At 41.4% G+C, this 21848-nt stretch overlaps 1 protein-coding gene across 1 annotated transcript in view; it reads left to right on the forward strand.

Moving 5' to 3' along the window:
• KCNJ6 (potassium voltage-gated channel subfamily J member 6) overlaps positions 1–21848 on the forward strand; it is a 44036-nt gene that overhangs the window by 1177 nt on the left and 21011 nt on the right. The window contains exon 2 of the mRNA XM_026077745.1: positions 1406–2326. Coding sequence (XP_025933530.1) covers positions 1406–2326 — 921 coding nt within the window. The remainder of the gene's footprint in view (positions 1–1405; positions 2327–21848) is intronic.

The following is a 21848-nucleotide window of genomic DNA, read 5'->3' on the forward strand; positions in this document are numbered from 1 at the left end:
GGTGCAAGCACTCTGGTGGATCTGTGTGCCTGTTTCCTCACTGAGGCGTCACGAGGTGTGCGCGCCTGGCTCTCTGCCACAGGACACCCTGCAGCAGGAGCTGGCAGCCCACTCCTCACCCTCCAGCACCGTTAGTGCAGCAAACAAATGTAAACTGAGGTCATTGCAGCATGCACTGGCAACGCGCAAGTCATGGCCCTGACTAGTCAGGAAGAGCATCTCTGGAAGACAGTGGCACAAGGTCATATCAGTGCCACTTTATTCAAAGCTAGGCAGGTAGACAGAGCCAGAAGTAGCCTTTTCCCTTCACAGCCTGGCAATAGAATAACAGCAGTTAGCTCAAAGGGAGAAAATTAGGAGTTCAAGAGACAAAATTCCTACAGGAACTAGCCTCAGGCTGCAGAATGCTTTCCAGTAAAGAGACAAGAGTTACCCTAGACCTCACTGCATCCTCAGCTCCATGCAAAATGCATTTGATCAGACCACTGTCCTCCTCAGTAAACTCTTCTTTCTTGCACATAAACAAGAACCCCATAAAGTAATGAAGCCATTTATTTCGAAAGGCTGAGAGAAAAAAAACAAGGCAGTTGCCATCATTTCTGGTTTTTAAATGCTTGCAAGACTTATGGGGGAACACTGTATCATTAGAGAGAAAGGTACACCTGAATTAAAGGCCACGGGTATACTGAATTAAAATTAAATTTGGTTCTGAAGTACTGTATGCTTTACATTACTGGGAGAAGGTCACACATTTCCCTGTCTCAATATCAGTAAGATACTTATTTTATATAGGAATATGCTTGAATTGCTCTTGATCTATATATTTCATTAAAGCCCACCTTTTCTTTCACAAGAGCAGAATTGTTTTTTTTAAAAAAATGTTTGTTTTTTAAACTACTTATAATTATTTAATACTTTCCCCATAGCAATGCAATTGATTAAAAAATAGCTCAACAATTGCTCATTTTCTCTACTCATCTTGGTGACTGAAGCCTCCAAGCAAATACATTTCCTCATTTCTATCTGTGCTATCTCCCAGAAGATCTTTCTTGGTGCCTAAGAAATCTCATTTATTAAATTGCAAAGGGGGGGTGGGAAAGATTTGTTTGAACACATCATGCAAAATTTAAATTTGGGTGTAGATAGGAAATGAGATAGGAAACAAGAAAGAGAGTTTTCCTTCAACATATTTCTGTTTAGCAATAAACTAATTTAGTGAGGGTGCTTGGCATCAGTTGCACTTTTGCCTTTTGCGTCTGATAGGGGAGCAAAGAACAAGGATGATGATTTGATTTATTAATAGCCATTTCATGCCAGTAATACAGGAAGAAATTGTGTGTTGACTTAGAGAAATAATAAGAAAAATAATGCCTGCCTTTTTTTGTTTGTTTGTTTTTAATGGCAGCTAACGTACTGGAAGAAGACTCAATGGAGCAGGACATAGAGAGCCCTGTCACTATTCATCAGCCAAAGTTGCCCAAACAAGCTAGAGAGGATCTGCCAAAAAATATAAACAAAGAATGTGCCAAGAGAAAAATCCAGAGGTATGTTAGGAAGGATGGGAAATGCAACGTTCACCATGGGAATGTCAGAGAGACTTACCGTTACTTGACTGACATCTTCACTACTTTAGTCGATCTCAAGTGGAGGTTCAACCTGTTGATTTTTGTCATGGTTTACACTGTGACTTGGCTCTTCTTTGGAATGATCTGGTGGCTAATTGCCTACGTGCGAGGAGATATGGATCATATAGGGGACAGCACGTGGACCCCATGTGTCAGCAACCTCAATGGGTTTGTCTCAGCCTTTTTATTCTCAATCGAGACAGAAACCACCATTGGGTATGGTTACCGGGTCATCACGGACAAGTGTCCCGAGGGAATTATTCTACTTTTAGTTCAGTCTGTTTTAGGTTCTATCGTCAACGCTTTCATGGTTGGCTGCATGTTTGTGAAAATATCCCAACCCAAGAAGAGGGCAGAAACCTTGGTTTTTTCTACAAATGCAGTTATTTCCATGCGGGATGGAAAGCTGTGTCTGATGTTCCGAGTAGGAGACCTTAGGAATTCACATATTGTAGAGGCATCAATACGAGCCAAGTTGATCAAATCCAAACAGACAAAGGAGGGGGAATTTATACCACTCAACCAGACAGATATCAACGTAGGTTATTACACAGGGGATGATCGTCTCTTTTTGGTTTCACCACTGATCATCAGCCATGAAATTAACCAGCAGAGTCCTTTCTGGGAGATTTCCAAAGCCCAGTTGCCCAAAGAGGAGCTAGAAATTGTTGTAATCCTAGAAGGAATGGTGGAGGCAACAGGTAACATTTCTTATACTTTGTGTAAGGTAAATGCTTTAATTTTAGAAAGGAAAACCAATGGTTTTGCTTCACTTTAAAGGAATCACTTCAATAGTCATTACATTTGCAAAAGGCATCAGTTATCTGGTTAGCGTCAAAATTAAAAGCATGTCCAGTTTAATTGTGTGTTCCACCTTGCCTAATGAAATTAGTGTTGTTTCTGCTCTGTTTGGAAAATGGGAGAGCATTTCTCATTTTCTAAATTTTTCACAGCATGTCACCCAGTTATTTGTCATTCTATTGCAGGAGCAACTCAGCCATTAGAACTTTATGGGATAAACTGCTAAAAACAAAAAAAAAATTCAAACCAAAACTCTGTTTACAACTTACATGGAAGTACCATAGTTCCTGATGCTTCCAATCACCTATGGATAACAGCAGAATAACTGCTTGTCATATATATATTTCTACCATGAAATTCCTAGACTGTTTGGATTCAGTAGGAAGTGATAATGTGTTCAGCTTTCTCTTTTTGCTTGCTTGCTTCCTTGTTTTTGTTTTTGTTGTAATTTGGGGCTTGTTCCACCTTGGTTCACAAAAGATCTGTCTGATTTTGTATTGCACTGAGGCTCCCTACACATCACAGACGTGTACAGAAAACTTAAAACTGGTGTATATAAATAAGGTGTGTTATGTCACCAGAATCTTGTAGGAAGCCTGTTCAGTCATTATATACAATTATACAGTAGAACATCAGATACCAGTTGACGCAGAGAAAATAATGCTTGGAAATCATAGCAAATAGACCAGTAATGTTTCTCCTTTGCATTAAAACCAAAACAGAAGAAAGATTCTTTCTCTAAAAGTGCTGGACCTCCCTCAGTCAGAGTGCTAATATACTTGGTTTAGGACATGGAGGGATTTTTTTTCTTGTCAAGATAGCATCAATCTTGATAGCATCAATCTCTAAAGTAAATAAATACAATCAGTGGAGGGGCATGGTGATCAGAAGACAAAAAAAAGATATGTTGGGGAAGGAGCAAATACTGATTAAAAAAATCTAAGAAACCAGATTTGCCATTTTTCCCCACTACCTTAACAAAAGCCAGTAAAGTTTGAGAATGCACATTACACATCTCTCACAGCGGTACAGCCTTCATAACCCTGACTCATGTTTTGCAACTGGAGCCAGGAAATAAAGAGCAGTCTCTTACTAGAACATGTATGTGTGTTCACACATCTATTTTGTGGTGTCAGAAGAAAACTGCATTTGTCACCATATAATAAACGTGTGAGACAAAAATGGAGCAAAAGAAAGTGAAGGGAACTTGGCAGAGAATTTGAAGTGGTAAATGCAAGGCTTCCAAATCTTCTGGGAAGCAGGTGGTACTGAAGAGAAATCACGGAGATGAAATGTTTAGTGTTTCTGATACATGCAGTAGGCACAGAGGTTTCAAACATCTGCCTCACCTTTGGGTGAGAAGATGAGGGAATTGCAGTTTGTTAGCTGAAACCATTCTGAAATTTCTGAAATATGCAAATAAATGAACTTGACATCCCAAAGAGCAGACGATATTTTCAGGTTTACTGAACACTGTGTTTTCCAGAAAAATGATTCTCAAGTAGTAGAGGTATAGAAAGCGTCTCACCAAAAATACATATAAAATCAAAAGACAATATACCCACAGAGCATCAAACACAGCCTCATTGTCTTGAGCCCCATGGCTTTTCACTATTTAACCCTTCCTCCCTAACCTCCCCTTGCAGCCTCTGGGCTCTTTTTCATTACTCTGATATTGACCACTTCTTCCACCCAGTCTTTATCAGCCTGCCCTGGAGAGGACTATCTCTCAGACTGCTCAGACTGGCAAAGTTCAAGTTAAAACAGTCCCTATTAACCATGAGACTGGATGCAGTGATTTGAAAACCTGTCAAAGCCATTCAGGATAAAGGGATTACACCGGCACTGGATAGATAGCTACAGTCACAATTTTTAGCAGGTCCATTTTGTTCTGTTTGGGCCAGCTCTCCAGCACACCGCCACACGAGATATGAGGGGAGGACATCAAATAATGCTGCTTAACTATGGCATCAGAAAGATTAATGTCAGGCTAGTTGTCATAATTACCAGCCCAGTTCATAGGAGATGTTGGTGCAGAAGTAGCCACTCATTCTGTGTTTTGCCCACATGCATTGGCTTATTTTTGTTGAAGATACAACCAAGCCAACTTCCTACCAAAACTACCCATTTTCCTTTCTTACTTTAAAAATATTTTCCAGATAAATTCTGGCAAACACTGAAGGCAAATTTAGGCCATCATATATTCACACTTCCTTCTTACACCAGATGTAGAGTGAGAGCAGAAACAGAAGTTGCTTATAGCAGCAATCTCCAGCAACAGAGAGCAAGCAACATGCTACCCATCACATCTTCCAACATTGTTCAAAGCCATAGGGTACAAAAATATTGAAGCTGAAGCTAACAAACTGTGACCTTGCCTATAGCAATATCATGATTCACTATTGTTACTCATGGGTCAAAAACATATGGAGACCACTAACTTATGCTATTCATCAAAAAAAGTAACCCCAAGTTTGACCAGTGAAAACAGTCCTTTCTCAATTTTCAGAACTTCCCCACTCTGACACCACTTATCCCTTAAATGAGAAGCATAACAGAGGAAAATGCTAGGTATAAGCATTTGCTAGTATTTTTATTAATTATTGTTATTGTTCTGTTTAAAGTTTTACTGAGCAAGTGATAACATTTTACACATTTACAGTATCTAATACTTTCCACCTTAAGGGATCCAAAAGCACAGCTACCTCTACTATGAGACACACCTGCATATGTACTGCCACATGAACATGTGGTGCCACTACATGTTAGAAGAGAAACTGAAGAATAATGCATCTTATTAAAGGAAATGGAGGGAATGAAGACAGACAGAACATAATTAACTGAACTGAAATTCAATAAAAAAATTGTATCAATGACCCCCTAATTCCTCCTGAAAGCATCACCATATTTTTGTGAGATGCAAAGAGAGAGGAGCAGATATGTCTCTAGCAAGGTATATACCAAAATATCAGCCTAAGGAATATCACCACACCTTCCTTATTCACATTTATTCTACCATGAAGATTACTTTTGAGGGCAGAAGCTTCACCAAGACACTTCCAACAAGACATGAAGTCAATCTGACTACTTCATACAGCATCAGCAAGAACTCAAAATTATACTGGTTTTAAAAAATGTGTGTTATGGATCCTTCTGATATGCAATTTTCCATGTTTATTTACAACAACATTAAAAACCATCCCTCTAGGTTCAAAGGATAACACTCTTGCAAAGGTTTACTCCTGTGACTGGATGTGCATCTCTCAAGGGTCTAAAAATCCCAATGGTGGAGGAGTGGTTTTGGTCTTGTCCTGTACTGCTCACAGGTGACATGTTATTGCAGTCCCCACCATAGAGGGCTGGTGGCTCAGCTGAAGACACAACAGCTCCCACTTCCAGTTTCTGAGGTCCATATTGCCATTCCTCAGGGGTACAGGATGAGCTCAGCTCTGCACAGCCCTGCACTGCGAAATAAGTCAGGCTACTGGGAAGCAACTGAAGAGCCTTCAGGAAAGGGGGTGGGCAAAAGTCACCAAAAGTTGCCGTATCTGAAGGACATACTGGTTACTTCCACCTTCTACAGCATCTCTTCCATTTTCTGCTATGCTAACAGCAGATAGGAGTGCAAGCAAGAAGTGAGAACCCATATTAACTCTGTAACACCTAAAAGTACATTGACCTTTAATGGGGAAGCCATTTCGGAAGCACTTGTGCTCTTTTTGTGTCAGAATACCCCAGGGGCATTGAAAAAATAGCCCCATACCAATGAAGACTCTGGTCCCAGAGTCACCAAGCACTGAAGAGTAGGATTCTAGCATCCCACTGTCTCCTTAACGGAGAGTCACAACATTAAGGGCAAATGTACTGACAGGAAAGAATAGGACTAACAACAATTCTGAGTTCAGCAGAATCTGATATTTGACATTCAAAATATTTGGTTTATGTTAAAGTGCCAACACTGCTTTCATATTATTTTATGGAGACCAATTAAATGATTTGTTAAACTATGCACATTTATTGTAAAGGATGTGGAAGAGATGATTATTGTTCTTGGACCAACAAAAAAACTTATGCCTAAGGATCCTGAAGCCTGTCTCCCCTAAACGGCACTCACAAAAACTTAGATTTTGGGGTCTTTTTTATCCGTTTAATTTTTTTTTTTTACAAAATTTACAATTAATGTATTTTATTATATTTTTAACAGCCTCTTCCTAGCCATATACTTGACATTTTTAAACCCTTTTCTCCTGGTAAAATCCATTTTTAAGGGAGATCTTATGATCATAAGCAAACCAGTCATTAAAAAAAAAAGAAATTTCCAAATGTATAATTCTGACACAGGAAAAAAAGACAAGACCAAAAAAAAAAAAAAAACTAAAATCTTTTGAGTCTGGGGAGGTGAAGTGGGGAAGTGAGATATGTTAGGGGGGAGAGAAACTGAGAAACAGAGAGAGAGCAAGAAAGTGAGATTTACAGAAAAAGGAGAGAAAGAGGAGTGTCTTGAACAGCCCATAGCCTGGTTAGTAACGCAGTTCCTGAATTGCAAGTAGCCTGGTTCAAATCCCTGCTCTGAATATGAATTAATTTACAGAAAACAGCATTTCTGAAGACCAGAAAGTAATAGAAAGTATTTCAATCTACTTTATCCAGCAAGACCCTCAAACCCTGTAAAGTTGTATCTGGCCAGTAGGGTGCAGTAGATGACACTCTGGCAATTCCCTCTCCCTAGAAATAAAAACGTGAAAAAAGAAGCAGTATCTGAGAAAAAGAAATGGTATACACGTTTATAATTATCAAAAATTAAGCAACAAAGCTAATAGATACCTTTATGTTCACATGCATAATTTTACAAATAAACTTGTAACACAGTGCATTTATATTTCTGACACATGGGCAGCTTGAGAGAGTAGTATTTGCAGAATGGTTTATAGATATGTAAACAAATACACTTGCCAGCTGTGGAAAACGTGTGTGGAAAGCAATAAAATGTTCACATAGATGGTTATTTATATACTAAGTGATGTTATCGACTAGACAAACATTGTATAAAGCTGTTCATGCTCTTCACTACAGCCCCTTAGACTGACTGTTTCATTGTTTTTTCACTCCCATCCTAAAGAATTGCCATATTTACCTCTTATCCTTGCCCAGTCCTAACAAATATCTCCCTCTGATAAGGAAGTTAGCAGTTCCAACCCTTCAAAACATCTCAGCAGACTTTGCTCTCTCTCCAAATAAGCCTTGCTTGGTCTACAGCTTTTCACTAGATTTTTTCTACTGCTCTTCAGAGATGTTTATGCTCTCAGATTACTTCCTAAGGAGGTGTAGAAGAGCAGGAGAAAGGAATCAGAATTTCTCACATGCAGGCGTTTCTGCAAGACAACTGGTGAATGTAGATTATGTTGTTGTTCCCAGGTACATGGACTGAAATGCATTTTGACCAGGGTAAGAAGGGTGAATTTTAACCAGGGTGAATAGCCTCTATTCTAAGCTGGATCTCATCATTTCAGGAACGGACAGGATACAGTGGCTCTCCAGTCCTTAGTTTTCCTTTCTTTCTATTTTAAGAGTTGTAGCATCTTCTCTTGGTGTTCTATTTATACTGCAAGGTGTGAGGCATAGATATCTAGGTTAACCTACTCATATATCCCCATTTCCTTAGTATTTGCCAACAATCTCTTTTACTTATGTTCCTTGCTCACATTTTCATTTTGGGTTGTTGGTAATTCTTAACACAGAAAATTAGGAATGTCAGCATGAGCTATTGTGGTCATGAGGTGGGGTTATGAATGCCAGCAAAGAAAGCCACCCTCATTTTGCTGTGAGGTTTCTTCCAGGAAGCTTCCTCTACAGAGGGAAAAGATTAGTCTATCTGTCAAAGGGGACTGTAAGATTTAAATAAAGCAATTACAGTCTTACAATAGTCAAAAAAAAATGCAAAATGGCAAGAAGTCAGGGAGCAAAGTGCATGAGAAAAGAGAGATGCTGATTATGCATATTTCAACCAAAATTTTCCTGGGACTGCCTATATTACTTTCAGGGAAGGAAAGGGAAAGGGATTACACATTTTGTTTAATAGCTTCATCCTCTAATTAATGTCGTACTATACAAACATTTTACAGGGGGGTTGATAGTAGCCCATTATCCATCTTTCCTACCTTTCTCACCAGTTAGTTGTTCAGCTCTATACAGCTGCAGCTCCTTCCTCATCTCTACAACTTCTCATATAATATTCAGATTCAAGCAGTAACTTATATGGTAAAAGGTAAGAAGATCCCTAAAAACTAGGTTTGAGACCCCTCTATGTTAAAAAGCACTTACTTATATCTAAATAGATATTATTAAATAATTCTATTTGGAATGCAAATCAAACTTTCAGTAGAAGAGCTTCATTTTGTACCTCGTGGCCTTGCAACCTTGTCAGGTCAGTCTGAGCGCACGGAAAGGGCAGAGTTTCAAGTTGCGGGCACACGCCCATAGACCTCCACCGTCAGCTTGCGTCCTTTCCTAGCACAGTGACAAGCAGAGATGCCCACAATTTTATCTTTTTTCACCATTCCTTCTCACTTGTGAGGCTACACGTTATCATTTGCTGCACATATAGTTTCCGCAGCCAGAGGACGCCAGGATCCCAAAGCTGTGCTTCAGCGCTGTGCCCTACTGCTGTCCCTGCAACCCTGCTGGCCCCCTCCACCTTGACCTGCACAGACCTTACCAGCCACCACTGGTGGAGTCCCCCTAAAATTGCATAGTCTCCCTAAAATTGCAATTGCACAAAACTTAGCAAACACTGCTGCTTCCAGCACAGCTTGTGAAGGTGATACTGCAGAGTCCTTGGGTATCCAGAGCCAGATCAGGGATGATTTTGGGGGGGGGGGGGGGGACCACGAAAGGAGAGGATGAGCTGCACTGAGCAGCATTTCATGTCCCCCATGCCCACGCAATCTCCATCACAAAGATCTCCACTTTGCAAAATCAATGGGATGTTTCTAGGCAAAGGGCATAGCAGCGTTACCCAGGCCAAAGGATTCCCGAGGCAGAATTTGCGCAGGGAACATTTTTCACCTGCTTACAAAGCTGAGAGCCAAGTTCTGACTCCTCCATAGAAGTCCTGCAGGACAACAACGTGCCGTTTACATTTCTGAGCACTTTTAAAGATGACTGCTATTAATCTGAGTGTGTTCAGTTTGTCCGCTTGGTCTTTGAACAATGTAAATGAAGGGCCAGAACTGAAGCAGGTGATTTGGAAAAGGAAGAATAATACTATCATTTTTAATTTTGGACTTTTGCTTTTGGTCATCTGAGGTTATTATTATTTGGAGAGCAAGGCTGCTGAGCACCTGAGATGAAAACCCAGGCTCACATTGATTTCAGTCCAGGCAGTATCTCACCCCTGGAACTTTTGCTTCAATGAACTGATTCTTCCATGTTAATTATCTTGTTCGGTTGCATTTGATCTTCAGATGTGAAGCATACTTAACTAGCCCACATTTCAAAACTGTGGGAAATCTTTTTGACAAAATCTGTTCTCACCAATATTTCTAAAAGGTCTTTTCACTTTTCCCTTTGGTCCTTATTTACTTCCAACTATATAATATTGTTTCCTCCTGTTCTGTCTCACTGAATTGTAATGAATGATAATCATGTTACATTACACTTCTTGATTACACTGAGACCTCTCTAAATTATAAAACTTACATCAGTTTTTGATGAAAATAAGCTTTCACCTTCAGCAAAAGGTTTTCCCAGAATTGAACAGAGCGGTTAACTGAGAAAGGAAAAGTGACCTAAAAGACTGAAGAACTAGCAAGCAAAGCTGCTAAGTAAACCACAAATTCAAAATCAGCATTTGACAGATTAAAAAGAACAAGGCTATGGATTGCAGTTAAACCCACTGGATACATAAAATACATGAAAGAGACACAGAAGACTTATGACTATATGCTTTATATCCTAGCAAGATGCTGTCAGCACTAAAAACTCCCTTTACGGCACAGCTCTGGGTTTCCTGAGGCCACTATATAAAAGTCCTCAAGGGATTACAGCGAAAACAATTTGCAAAGAATTGCAGTGGTCTCTTCTAGACTCAGCTATGGCATTTCAGAAAGCGGCAAACACAGGCACAGATTCACTATGGTGCTCTGGTTGCTTCTCACCACCCTGCCAGTACAAAGCAACTGAGTTCTAGTTTAACCATTTAGCTAAATTGGGCTCAGAGAGCTGCTTGCCTCTGCCACTAAAGAGGAGCAAACTAACAAGACCACGCTAACTAGATCATGCTAGTGAGTCTAAACCTGAGTCTAAGTGGTAGCACAGACATTAATTTCAGGGTACACAAGTGGAACCGCTTCTATTGAGCAGCCACACATTTGTCAGGACCCGTATCTGCAATTTCTAGCAACATTAATCTGAGCTGCACATGGGGAATGAGGCTGGCCAACAAACCTGCCTGGCACCTTCTAAACAACAGGCCTATAAAAGAGCTAATCTGCTTTTTTTCACTAAGTGAGAATGGCAGTCAAGAGCTCCAACCTGAGAATATRTTACCAAAATAGCTGTATTTCAATGCAGCATGCTTTCAGCTTGGAACAGTGAGATTAATTTAACAAGTCATTTAATGTTAGATGCTGAATTCCAATTAAGCAATGCTGAGCATCTATAGCTTAGTATAACTGGATTGGTTTTGATATAGAAAAAACATTTCCTTGTTTGACAACCTGCAAGCAACCCACATGTCATCTTTCTGGTTGTACTCCACTCCTCACCTTTCCAAACCTGCTGTGTTGGCAAAAGAGATGGAAAGAGAGAGGGTCTTCTGGGAACGATCAGACAGCCATTGTGACAATGAATGTGAAATGCAGAAAGAGCTCCTGTAATAAGGATTTTATGCTCTTGTTCACTCATTCTCTCTCCCTCATTCCCTTCATTCCCAACAGAATAAGAATAAAAACAAATTACAAAGATTTCCAATATTTCTGTTCTTCCAGGTTTTGACAGTTTTCATTAGCTGAGATTTCAGCAGAATGGAACAAAACTTTTCTTCAAAAATTAGGATTTTCATAAAAATAAGAACATTTAATTTGAAAGATTCCATTCTTAGAACTAATCTAACTAAAGAAACATGATTTAAAGAAACATTTAAAACATGAAAGCAATGCAAAAATTAAACAGAAAAACAAAATCAAGCTTTCGCTGGTTATCAGAAAGCTTTTTTTAGATTTCTGAGAGGTGACGAAATTCTATTTAGAAAAATAATTCAGACAGAACATTTGGATCAGCCCCACTAATTTCTCAGAAATGAACAGTGGGAAGGGTAATCCTAGGGGATTTCCTGTCCTGCAGAGGACCCCAGGTTGTCAGCTTCCAGGCTCCTGCCAGCAGTTCACTCTTTCAAAGCAATGGGCCGTACAAACAGCTGCCCCAGACAGAACCACCTGCAGACTTTGCTCTGGCACCCTGAGCATGCGGGGAGGGCAGTGGCACGCAGCTATGACAGTGCCAATGCAGGCCACCATCATAGCAAGGGAAGGGGACGGTGTAGCCATGTCACTGCACTGGCCAAGGCTAATTCGGGAGCCAAAGCCCCAGGGATCTTTCATTGAATTCACACCTGTTACTAAAAGGAGTCAGAAGAGGCCAGCATGTCCCTGACATCACCAAATTGAGGGTAAGAATAAAAGAAGTAAAAGACAACATGAGGAAGGAATCTGGCAAGCGCAACTGCCTACCTCAGCCTGTAGTTTTATGCTTTCCAAGAAGATGAATGGGCTCAGGTTCACACGGACAATGAATGTTGCTGCCCACACTAAATTCACTGGAGTAAAAGTCTCTGCAAATACAGTCCTAAGCAGCTCACTAAACAACAGGTCTTAGCACAAGCTATTAGGAGAGGGAATGATATGCACCAAAATATGCCCTTTTGACAAAGAAGGCCCACTGCGTATTGGACTGTTTCAGTAAGAGTACAGCCAGCAGGCTGAGTGAACGGACTATTCCTCTCTCTTTAGCACTTGTGAGGCCACCTCTGGAGCGCTGTGTCTGGTTTTGGGCTCCCCAGGACAAGACATGGACACACTGAAGCAAGTCCTGCACAGGGCCACCGAGATGGTCGGGGGGCTGGAGCGCAGGACATACATACGAGAAAAAGCAGAGGGATTTGGATCTGCCCAGTCTGGAGAAGAGAAAGCTCATGGAGGACTTTATTGGTGTCTCACCCTACCTAACAGGAGGATACAGAGAAGATGGAGCCAGGCTCTTCTCGAAGGTGCAGGGTGACAGTGCAAGAGGCAACAGGCACAAGTTGCAAAATGGGAAGTTCTGATTAGTTACTAGGAAAAACTTTTTCACCATATGGGTGGACAGATTTGAAACAGGGGCCCAGAAAGGCTGTGGGATCCCCATCCCTGGAGATACCCAAAACTTGACTGGACTAGCCCTGAGCAACCTGGAATAATTGGCTCCACTTTGAGCAGGGGTTTGGACCAGATGATTCCAACCTAAATTATTCTAGATTTATAAATCCAAATACATCTCCTCCTAGTATTTTATGGCTGTGAAGAATTGGATGGATTTGGAAAAACAACAGCCCAGTGGACAGCTTGCATTGCTCTTCCATGTCACCATTTAAGAAATTGTTTTTTACATATGTGAAAGATGTTCTGTGGCAGCCACTGAACCACTGGAGACAGCTGTGCCTCAGCGAGGGAAGGCAGAACTGAGTAAGGAGCATGAGTCCACAGCTCTGGACAGGCAAGTAGCCTGCAACCAAGCTTTGCCTCAGGAGGCCTGCTGCAAGAGAAAAATTAAAATTTTTAAGGCTGTGTCCCCTCACAGGGGCTTTTTGCCCCTCCAGACAGTGAGGGAGGTTGAGATGGGCACCAAATATTGCTGCAATTGTCTGCTCCTCTTTCCATTGGACAGGCTTTGTGTCATTCAAGCTGCCAACACAAAATCTAACTACATGCAATTGTCCAATTATTATTATTATTATCCTCATCCTCATCACCACAACTGATAGCCTTGTATCTAGCCATAGTCTCAAGAAGTATAAGGTTTCTCCCTGGCGAGAGGCCTTAAGGGACATTAGGGGTTGACAATTTTTATTCCACATTTCTGACTGATGCAGACTAATATGAACTGAAGAGACGGATTTACAACAAAAGGAGAAAAATCAATCATCTGAGATGCCAGGCACCACCATAATAAAAAAGATTTAAGACTCAGCCAGCCCAATTAAACTGTGCTGGCATTTTTTTAAACCAGCCATTAGGTTCAATTTTTTCACCCCTGCATAAAACTTATTGCACTTAGATCACCTAAGTGAGAAGAATCTCATTCCCCTTTTCCTAATTTCTTGTTTCTGTTTCCATTAGTCTCTTTTTACAGTGAAAAAACAACTGAGCTATTTTTTTCAGATAGTGAGTACAGCAACGAGAGTATCTAATTGCCAATAGAGTCAAGACAAATGCCATGAAAAAGCATGAAACAGTCATGGCTTCAAAGGCTTCAAGTCAGTCAAGGATTCTCATCTGACCAAAAATCTGCTTCAAGGGCAGTAACTATGTCTACAGTGTTGTGAAGTGGAGGATGTTTAGCCTTGCAGACTGAGAGGAAAATACCTTTCTCCTACTCCTAGTCAAGGGCAGGCTGTCTTGGGAGTACAGAGGCTGGAAACTGCCTTGGCAACACAACAGTCCCACTGTTTTTAGCAGCATCTGACTAATGAATTTTGTTGCTTTATGGGTGACAGTCATTGATCGAGCCCTACATAGTGCTTCCTTATTACAGCAACTCAAGTGTTTCCAGAGCAAATCTGCAGAGTATTCATTTGAGAAACACAGGTCATAAGCACCATTACAGCTGCATGTCAAAACCACAGCAAAGTGGTCACGCACAGCACTGCTACCACCATCAAAGCCAGGTCTTCGCTGTGAACAGCAGTGTGGGGCAGAGCAGGAAGGGGAGCCTACACAGAGAGCAAGAGGTTGACACCATTGGCAGGGGAGGAAGGGCGTCAGAGCACCTAGTTCAGAACAAGCTYGAGCCGGCTGTTCATAACTTCCCTCCTCTAACTATTTCCGTGTCGAACAACTGGTCTGTTCTCCCATTCAAATTTTACACTGAAATTGCGCTTTGCTTTTTTTTTTTTTTTTTTGGTGGTGAAGAATAATGAAGCAAAGGCAAAGATCTCACTCTTTCAAATGACAAGTATTTCAAAATAGATCCAGTACTCATTTTTCAACTTACAAATGAATTAGAAACAGTTGAATGAGAGGTGCTTGTCTGTGCTTCAGAACAGCTTGTTCTATAACTGTGCTCAAACGTCCCTTTAAGGGAAGTTTCCCATCAGAGTTCAAAAAGAGACACAAAAGGGTTTTAAAACCTTGTTAAATTAGTCAAGGTCCAGGGACAGAATGGGTTTAAGACACAAAGCACAGGACTCAGCCTTGTTATGTCTACCTTCCTACCCTCTGGAAGGATATAAAATGCTGGTAAAGAATTCAAAAGTGATCAGCAATAGAAATCTAGTCCAGGAAACCCCCTACCAATGTGTTTCTTATACATCTTGAGCCTGCTCCAAAGTGCTCCCAAATCTGTGAAGATCACACTCTCCGGTAGCCTTTGAATCAGGACCTAAAAGGATAAATTGAGCCATAGGGWGCCTGTCAGCTCCCTAATGGCCTCACAGAAGAAGCAATTAGGACTCTAGTTGAAAGACAAATGGAAGATTAGAAGGTGATAAATGTTTATAATCTCGATAAAGTATCCATACTTGAAGCTTCATCTAAGAAAAGGGGATATTTGAGAAGACTCCATACCTACTGGAGAAATGGTGCTGCCAGGACATCTTTCCCTTGGGTACAGCATGTGGCAGTAGTCCTGCAGTCACTCTGCTCTCTGCAGTCACTGTTCTACAAAGACAGCCCAAAACAAATCTTCAATATTTCATCATACCAACTGTTCACGGCAAATACAAATGCTGCTAAGTATTCAGTTCATGAAAATACACCTTGATCTATCTCCCTTCCTTATGTACTCAATTCACTACCTCCTACCACACTTTCCATCGGTCATACATTGTTTAGTGCTTACTCTGCTACAAAAAAACAAATGAAGAGCCAAAATCTCACCAGGTATAGCAGGTCCATTACAAATACGTGCTAATGATTTTATTTAAAAGATACCCAAACCAGAATAGAGAGCTAGCGACTCTTGTAAACACAAATGGATCTCCAAGCTGATCCTCTTACTTTACGGTAGCCAAGACAGAGATCAGATCTCTCTTGAATCTCTTTTCAGTACACTACTTAAGTATCACGTCAAGAAGGTCAGGAGAACACTGACAGAAAAAAAATTAAATAATTCCATGAGTTCCTCTGTAATTTTTTTTTACTCTTTCCATTTTTTCTCACTTCAGTACCTTTGAAGAAGCAAGGAGACTTCTTGATCATGAAATCCTGTTTATAATATGAGGTCTGGACATCGCTGTTCTAGCTTTGCCATATTCCCCTCCTCCTCTTTCTTTTTTTTTATGCCCCAACTTTTTTTAGAAGGAGCCAATGGGCCAGATAATGTGAACATTTCAAAGTAGTCTTCTGGATAATAATGTAACCCTTGGAGCCTAGCAGCCCAATCTGTGATGCTGAAAAGACAGCAGCCAAGTTTCGCTAATGTCTACAAAGCAAACAAAATAAAATGCACGGAAAGCAATAAATAATCACAGTCATTTCTATTCAACACTTATACAGCATCTTCTACCTGAAGACTGCAGAATGGCCAGCAGATAATAGGCAAGTGTTCTGGTCTCCCGATCCTGCCTTCAACCAGTTTTGATTTCTGGCTTTATGCAATGCACCACTGTAACATAACAACCCATGTGGAGGTCACACAGAATGACCACATTCATCCCTTGGGACCCAAAACAGTAATGAAAAGCTTCAATGATGCAGCATCGGCAGCCAAGCTAGATTTGAATGATTATATGTTGATTTGCAGCAAGCTGAAAGGGGATTTGTGTGACGGGAGAGCACTGGTGTGAGGCTGAAGAGGAACTACAACAGCCCAGAGGGATTGCTCATGGCACTTGAAGGGCATTTAGGCATAGGTGAGGAGTGACATCTTTAACTTACTATGACAAAGCCATATCTTCCCCATTAATATGGTTGGAATCTATATATAACAACTGGATGAAAATATAAAAAAAATCTTTAAGTTAAGTTGTGGTGTCTGTCCCTGAGTATGTGAGAGACCTGCTGAGCTCAGCTGGCTCATGGCATGCACTGTTTCTTCTGCCGAGCTCAGCACTTATTTGTGGCAAGCCTACCTCAGAGCCCCCGAACTTTGAAAAATGAAGACAAAGCAAAAGGTAATGCCCAAAAAACAAAATAAATAAATATCCAGTGTTCTTTGGTCTGAATATGAACCACTGCTTTGAGTGTGTGATTGACACATGAGAGAGTTTGCTCGGTGTGTTGGTGTCAAAACAGGATTGCTGTTCCCTTGTTGCTCTCTGGTTGCACAAAGGTGAAGGGCTTGTGGGCTGAGCAAGGCAGCATGCAGCAGTCCCAATAGGAGCATAAAGGCTCAAATCATCATTCTCTTCAAGTCAAGCTTTCTAGCACCAGTTTGCCTCTCAGCAATAAACTTAAAAGACACTGAGAGCAGGGCGACCCAATTTTTAGTGAGGCAGCCCAGCACTGTGCTCCCTCCTCACAGCTGAACCCCTCAGGAGACCATGAGAGAGGCAACAGATATCGGTTGTCCCACAGGAATGTGGGAGACTTGGGACCCTGCAGCAGTCCAGGACATCCCCATGCAGCCTGGAGCCTGCACTGGAGCAACGCGGACTCGTGGTTAGCCCGGATGGTGTGCTCTTCATGGTTCGCAGGAGCTACAGAAGCGGGGCTGCTTCCTAGGAACTCAGCCGGTGTAAGGACAGAGAAACACCAGCAAAGAAGTTTCTAAGCTGCCCCAGTCCAGAGGCAGCGGGGAAAAAGAAGGGCAGGATGGGGAAAGAAGCCCAGCCTGAGGGCCACCATCCTCCACAGCCATCCTTGGGGCCATCTGCCAATGCCACAGGCCAGGCACTCCGGAGGTTGCTTCATTTTAAACCCCTGAGCCAATGAACAGCTTCATTTCTCAAACAAGGCTTGTAAAGTGATTCCCCTTCTTAATAACCTTGATTTAAAATCTCTTAAAAGAGTCTCAGAACTGCCATCTGGGCCCACCAACTGAACAGCAAGTGGCCTGGAGGGAGGCGTTCTCAGCCCAAAGCTGTCCTCAGTTTATCTGCACCACTCAGCAAAACCCCATCCCAGGCACACTGTGATATTATGACAGGGGCCTCTGCACAGCACCTTCTGCACAGCACCATCATCACTCCCGAGCTGAACTGCCAAAAGAACGGTGTGAGGATAAACCATACTCCTACCCGCACCTCTGCTCATCCTCCCTTCAGCCAATCTGTATCTTTCTTCTCAGATGTTTAGCACAAAAGAAGGTGAACTTTGAAAAGAAAGTCTGTTTTTCATGGGTTTTAACTTGAAACACAGAGTGCCTTATCAGCACTATTGCAGCCACGCAGAACTTGAGAAGATAGTGAAAAAGCAAATTTAAAGCAATTTAATGTTTAATTTGAGGATGGATACAACTTACTTATGGGCAAAATGAATAAAACAGCTGTGTGTTGTTTAAACAAAAGGAGAAAGAAATAGCACTGAGCACCAAGAGTTGCACTGGTAAAAGATTAGCATTCAGCATACAACTGATGCTGTGAAAGGTACAGCAAAAATGCAGGTTAGCTCATAAATCCATATCAGCACGTATGCAACAATTTGGTACATGATCATGTGGTGTAATGGCTTTATCATGAGACCCTGTAGCATCACACTATAACTGAATGATGAAGCCATGCTGATAAAAGGAGGATATTCCAAGCAGGTGATGGTTATATACAGCAACTGTATTTTCCATATCCTGTGTGTAATTACAGTGAGCTCATTCTAGAAATACCTTGAAAAAGTAAAAGAACAGTACTGGGGTAGTAACTTCCTGTTCTCCAGCCTGTAAAAGCTTGAACTTTCACTGTGATGAGTCTGAAGGCCTGGTGCTAAAGGGAACCTTGAAAAGATTTATAATCTGACAAGGAAGAAACAGAATTTTCTCAATGAATTTTTAGCTGCAGATTGTTCAAAAACACTGAGTTTATAATATTGCAGTAAATACTAGGGGAAGTATTTGGGCAGAGGCCACTCAAAGGCACTTGGTCACTCAAATCCCAAGCAAAATAATAAATGAGTAACAGGGTTCTATAACTCATTTTGTAGATACGGCTTTTACATATGTGAGAAGCAAGAATAGAGAAAAGTAGAGGAATTGATGTAAATCAAAATATATTTGTTCAAGCAGAACATCTTGCTGGCTCAGAGGCTGAGTTTTACAGAAGTAGTTTGTCATTCTGGTTATAGTTCAGGATCAACCAGCTCCATCATTATAAACTCAGAGACCAGTAATTGTGCTAAGAAAGAAAGTAGTTGCATCCTAAAATCTGTCATAAAGGATTAGAGATTACATTTTTTCTTGTTTTTCTACTGGCTTTAAAGTTGTACAGATTTGTCAAGGAGGAGAAAAGAGAATTTTCTTGTGCGAAATCTTTGTTTACAGCACAAAATCACCTTGATCGTAAAATAGGCATTTTGCTACAGGCTACTACTCAATGGGCATTTGCTTATATTAAAACGGTGAGACCCTAAGATTTAAGCAGTTACCAGTGTGCATGAGAACACCCTGAGTTTGCTCAAATCAACAGAAAGCTTCCTCTGGCTTTGAGTGAAGTCTAACCTTATTGTCATAAGGGCTTGTTACATTTGCATAATCATCACACTGAGATTTTTTTCCATCCAGACCATAAGATATTGCATTAAAGCCATCTCAGATGCTGTATTTATTAGCTCTTCAGTGTAGGTTTTCTGCTCCATCCCCCCTTTCTTCTGTTTAGAGTAATTGAATGCAAGGCCATTCGATGAGAAAAAAAAAAAAGGCAGTGCATGAGCAATGCTTCAAGTCCTGTCTCTAAATTTGAACTCCCAAATTGTGTGTGATGTTTTTTTCAAGAACAAAAAAAGAATTGCTCAAACTCTGTTGGCCTCATCTGGCTTTGGATGGGACCTGCAGAGCAAATACAGGGACAGCCCTAGTGACGAAGCTAGATGTCTTCAGTGGGCAGCAGAAGGGGAAGCAGAGAGCCAGAAGCTCCAGAGACCAAAACTGCTCCAGTGCAAGACAAGACCTGGCAGCATCAACCTGTGCCCAGGTGCTGCATCTCACATGCTGCACCACACTGCCTCGGCAGTGCTGTGTCTGGCTTCAGCGGCTCCAGTGGCATTGGACTGCCTGTGCTCTGCTTCTTGTCCATGTGCTGAGGGCATGCCTTAAGGCTTAAATCAAGGGAAGGCTTGGACACACAAACACAGCAGTCTCTCCAGGGTTGCTGTGTTGCAACCTCATTGACCCCCACAAGTCTCAAAACCCAGGAACTGTGGAAGGGGAGAGCTCACTGTGCTGGAGCAGCAATGTCTCCCCAAAGGAAAGGGAATAGCATTGTGCAGCCCAGAGCTAGGGAACTCTGCTTGGACCCAGGTCAGGCAAGGCTTACTACATTACAGACAGACAGACACACTGGCGTGGCCTGGATGGGAGACCAACTCTCTCTCACCTCCCCTCTGCCTCTTTGCTTCTACCTTTGAAAAAGTGAGCACGTAATTCACCTAGACTACAACTAACAGCCCTGCTTTCCTGGAAGAGAACATTAAATGTTCAAAATACAGTATTTTTTCCAAATGATAGTATTTCTTCCCTCCTACATCATATCTACCTTAATCATCTGACTCCCACATAACTGGCTCGACTTCAATGACAGTCTCCTCTAGTTGTTTAAAAGTCATGTTATTTCCACTGCCATCAAAAAGGCATGATTTTCAAGTAAAGTTATTAAGTTTCCAATACAAGGAATTGTGTGTGGGTGCTATTGAAGTAGACTCTCAGGAACAAAAAAGAGATTCCCTCCCTTCTAACAGGGGGTTGGGTGTTCCTTCTCTCTGGGGCCAGGAGGAGCCTTCGTTTACTATGATCTTTTGCCTGTCTCCCAAAAAATGGAGTCTGTGTCCCAGTATCAGCCCAGTGATCTAAATCTGATTCCATCAGGAAGAAGCAGGACCCCTTTCCTCTAAGTGCCCTTCATCCATAGTTCATGGTGCTGGATGAAGTACAGAAAAATACTCCATTATTGTAACATAAGCAAACTAGCTTATGTCCAAAGTTTTCTAGCCTAAATATTAAAGTCAAAGTTTGTGCAACATACGCATCCAACCTTCTCAGCAAGGCTCCATAAAGCCATCCCATTACCTCCCTGGAAGATGTCCAAATCAGAGTCCAAGTGAACCTGATCTGTTACAGTTACCAGCAATTAGGTCTGACCCACAAGCCTGATTCCCAGCCAGCCACTAAGCTCCTCACAGAGGACTTAGGAAAATAACTCTGGAAGCATTTCTGAGGTAGCACAACTGAAATATCTCTTCAGTTTTGACATACAGCATCTCACCTCAAACTTTGTATCTGGACTGACAGCATCATGGACTTCAATCATTACCTAGTTTTAAGTAGTTTTATATTAGCCCCATGTCTACCTACAGATTTTGTCAAATGATGTCAGTTTACTAATTTGTTTACTAATACTGATCTAAACTGAGAGCTTAGAAATTAATCTCAAACCAAGTCTGTATTTTGTAAGAGTTTCAGCTTCTTTTCCACACAGCTCTCACAGAAGCCACCAAATCACTGCAAGTCCTCCTTTACTGAATCCTACCTCCCTGAAGTTTCTCTTCATAAGCTGCTCCATTCACAAATATCTTTTGGATGTGTTTAGTCACTCTGAAGTCAGCTGGACTAGCTGACACAGGGAGGTTCAAGGTGTTAAGACAAGAAAGGTTTATGAAAACTCTATTTATACAGTACCTACACTATTGATGAATGAAATCTTCCAGTTAGTGTTTAGTCTTAAAGCACTGCCATTGTTTCTAAACCTGTCAGAGCCTCTTAATCAAATTACAGCCTTCTTTCAGCTCAAGATTACACTTGAGGGTGTGTCAGTTTGACATACCATCAGCTGTCATTCTCTGGCAATGAGAGAAAAGGATAGAAAAAAAGAAAAATAAAGTTTTCTTGTCTCCCATTGTCCTCCCCCAGGGCATATCTTCCCCACAGAGCCCAGATTTACATTCAGCTCAGGTATACCCTGCTGTTTGGCGCTCGAGTTGATCACCTCAGAACAGTGAAGGGTACAACAGGAAGCAGAAAGTGTTATCAACACCAGGAACAGAGTGGCTCAGGACACTGATAACGTGTACATCTTGCCTGAACAAGTGA

The sequence above is a fragment of the Apteryx rowi genome, unplaced genomic scaffold (assembly GCF_003343035.1).
Source record: "Apteryx rowi isolate R43461 unplaced genomic scaffold, aptRow1 scaffold_46, whole genome shotgun sequence".
Classification (NCBI taxonomy): Eukaryota; Metazoa; Chordata; class Aves; order Apterygiformes; family Apterygidae; genus Apteryx; species Apteryx rowi.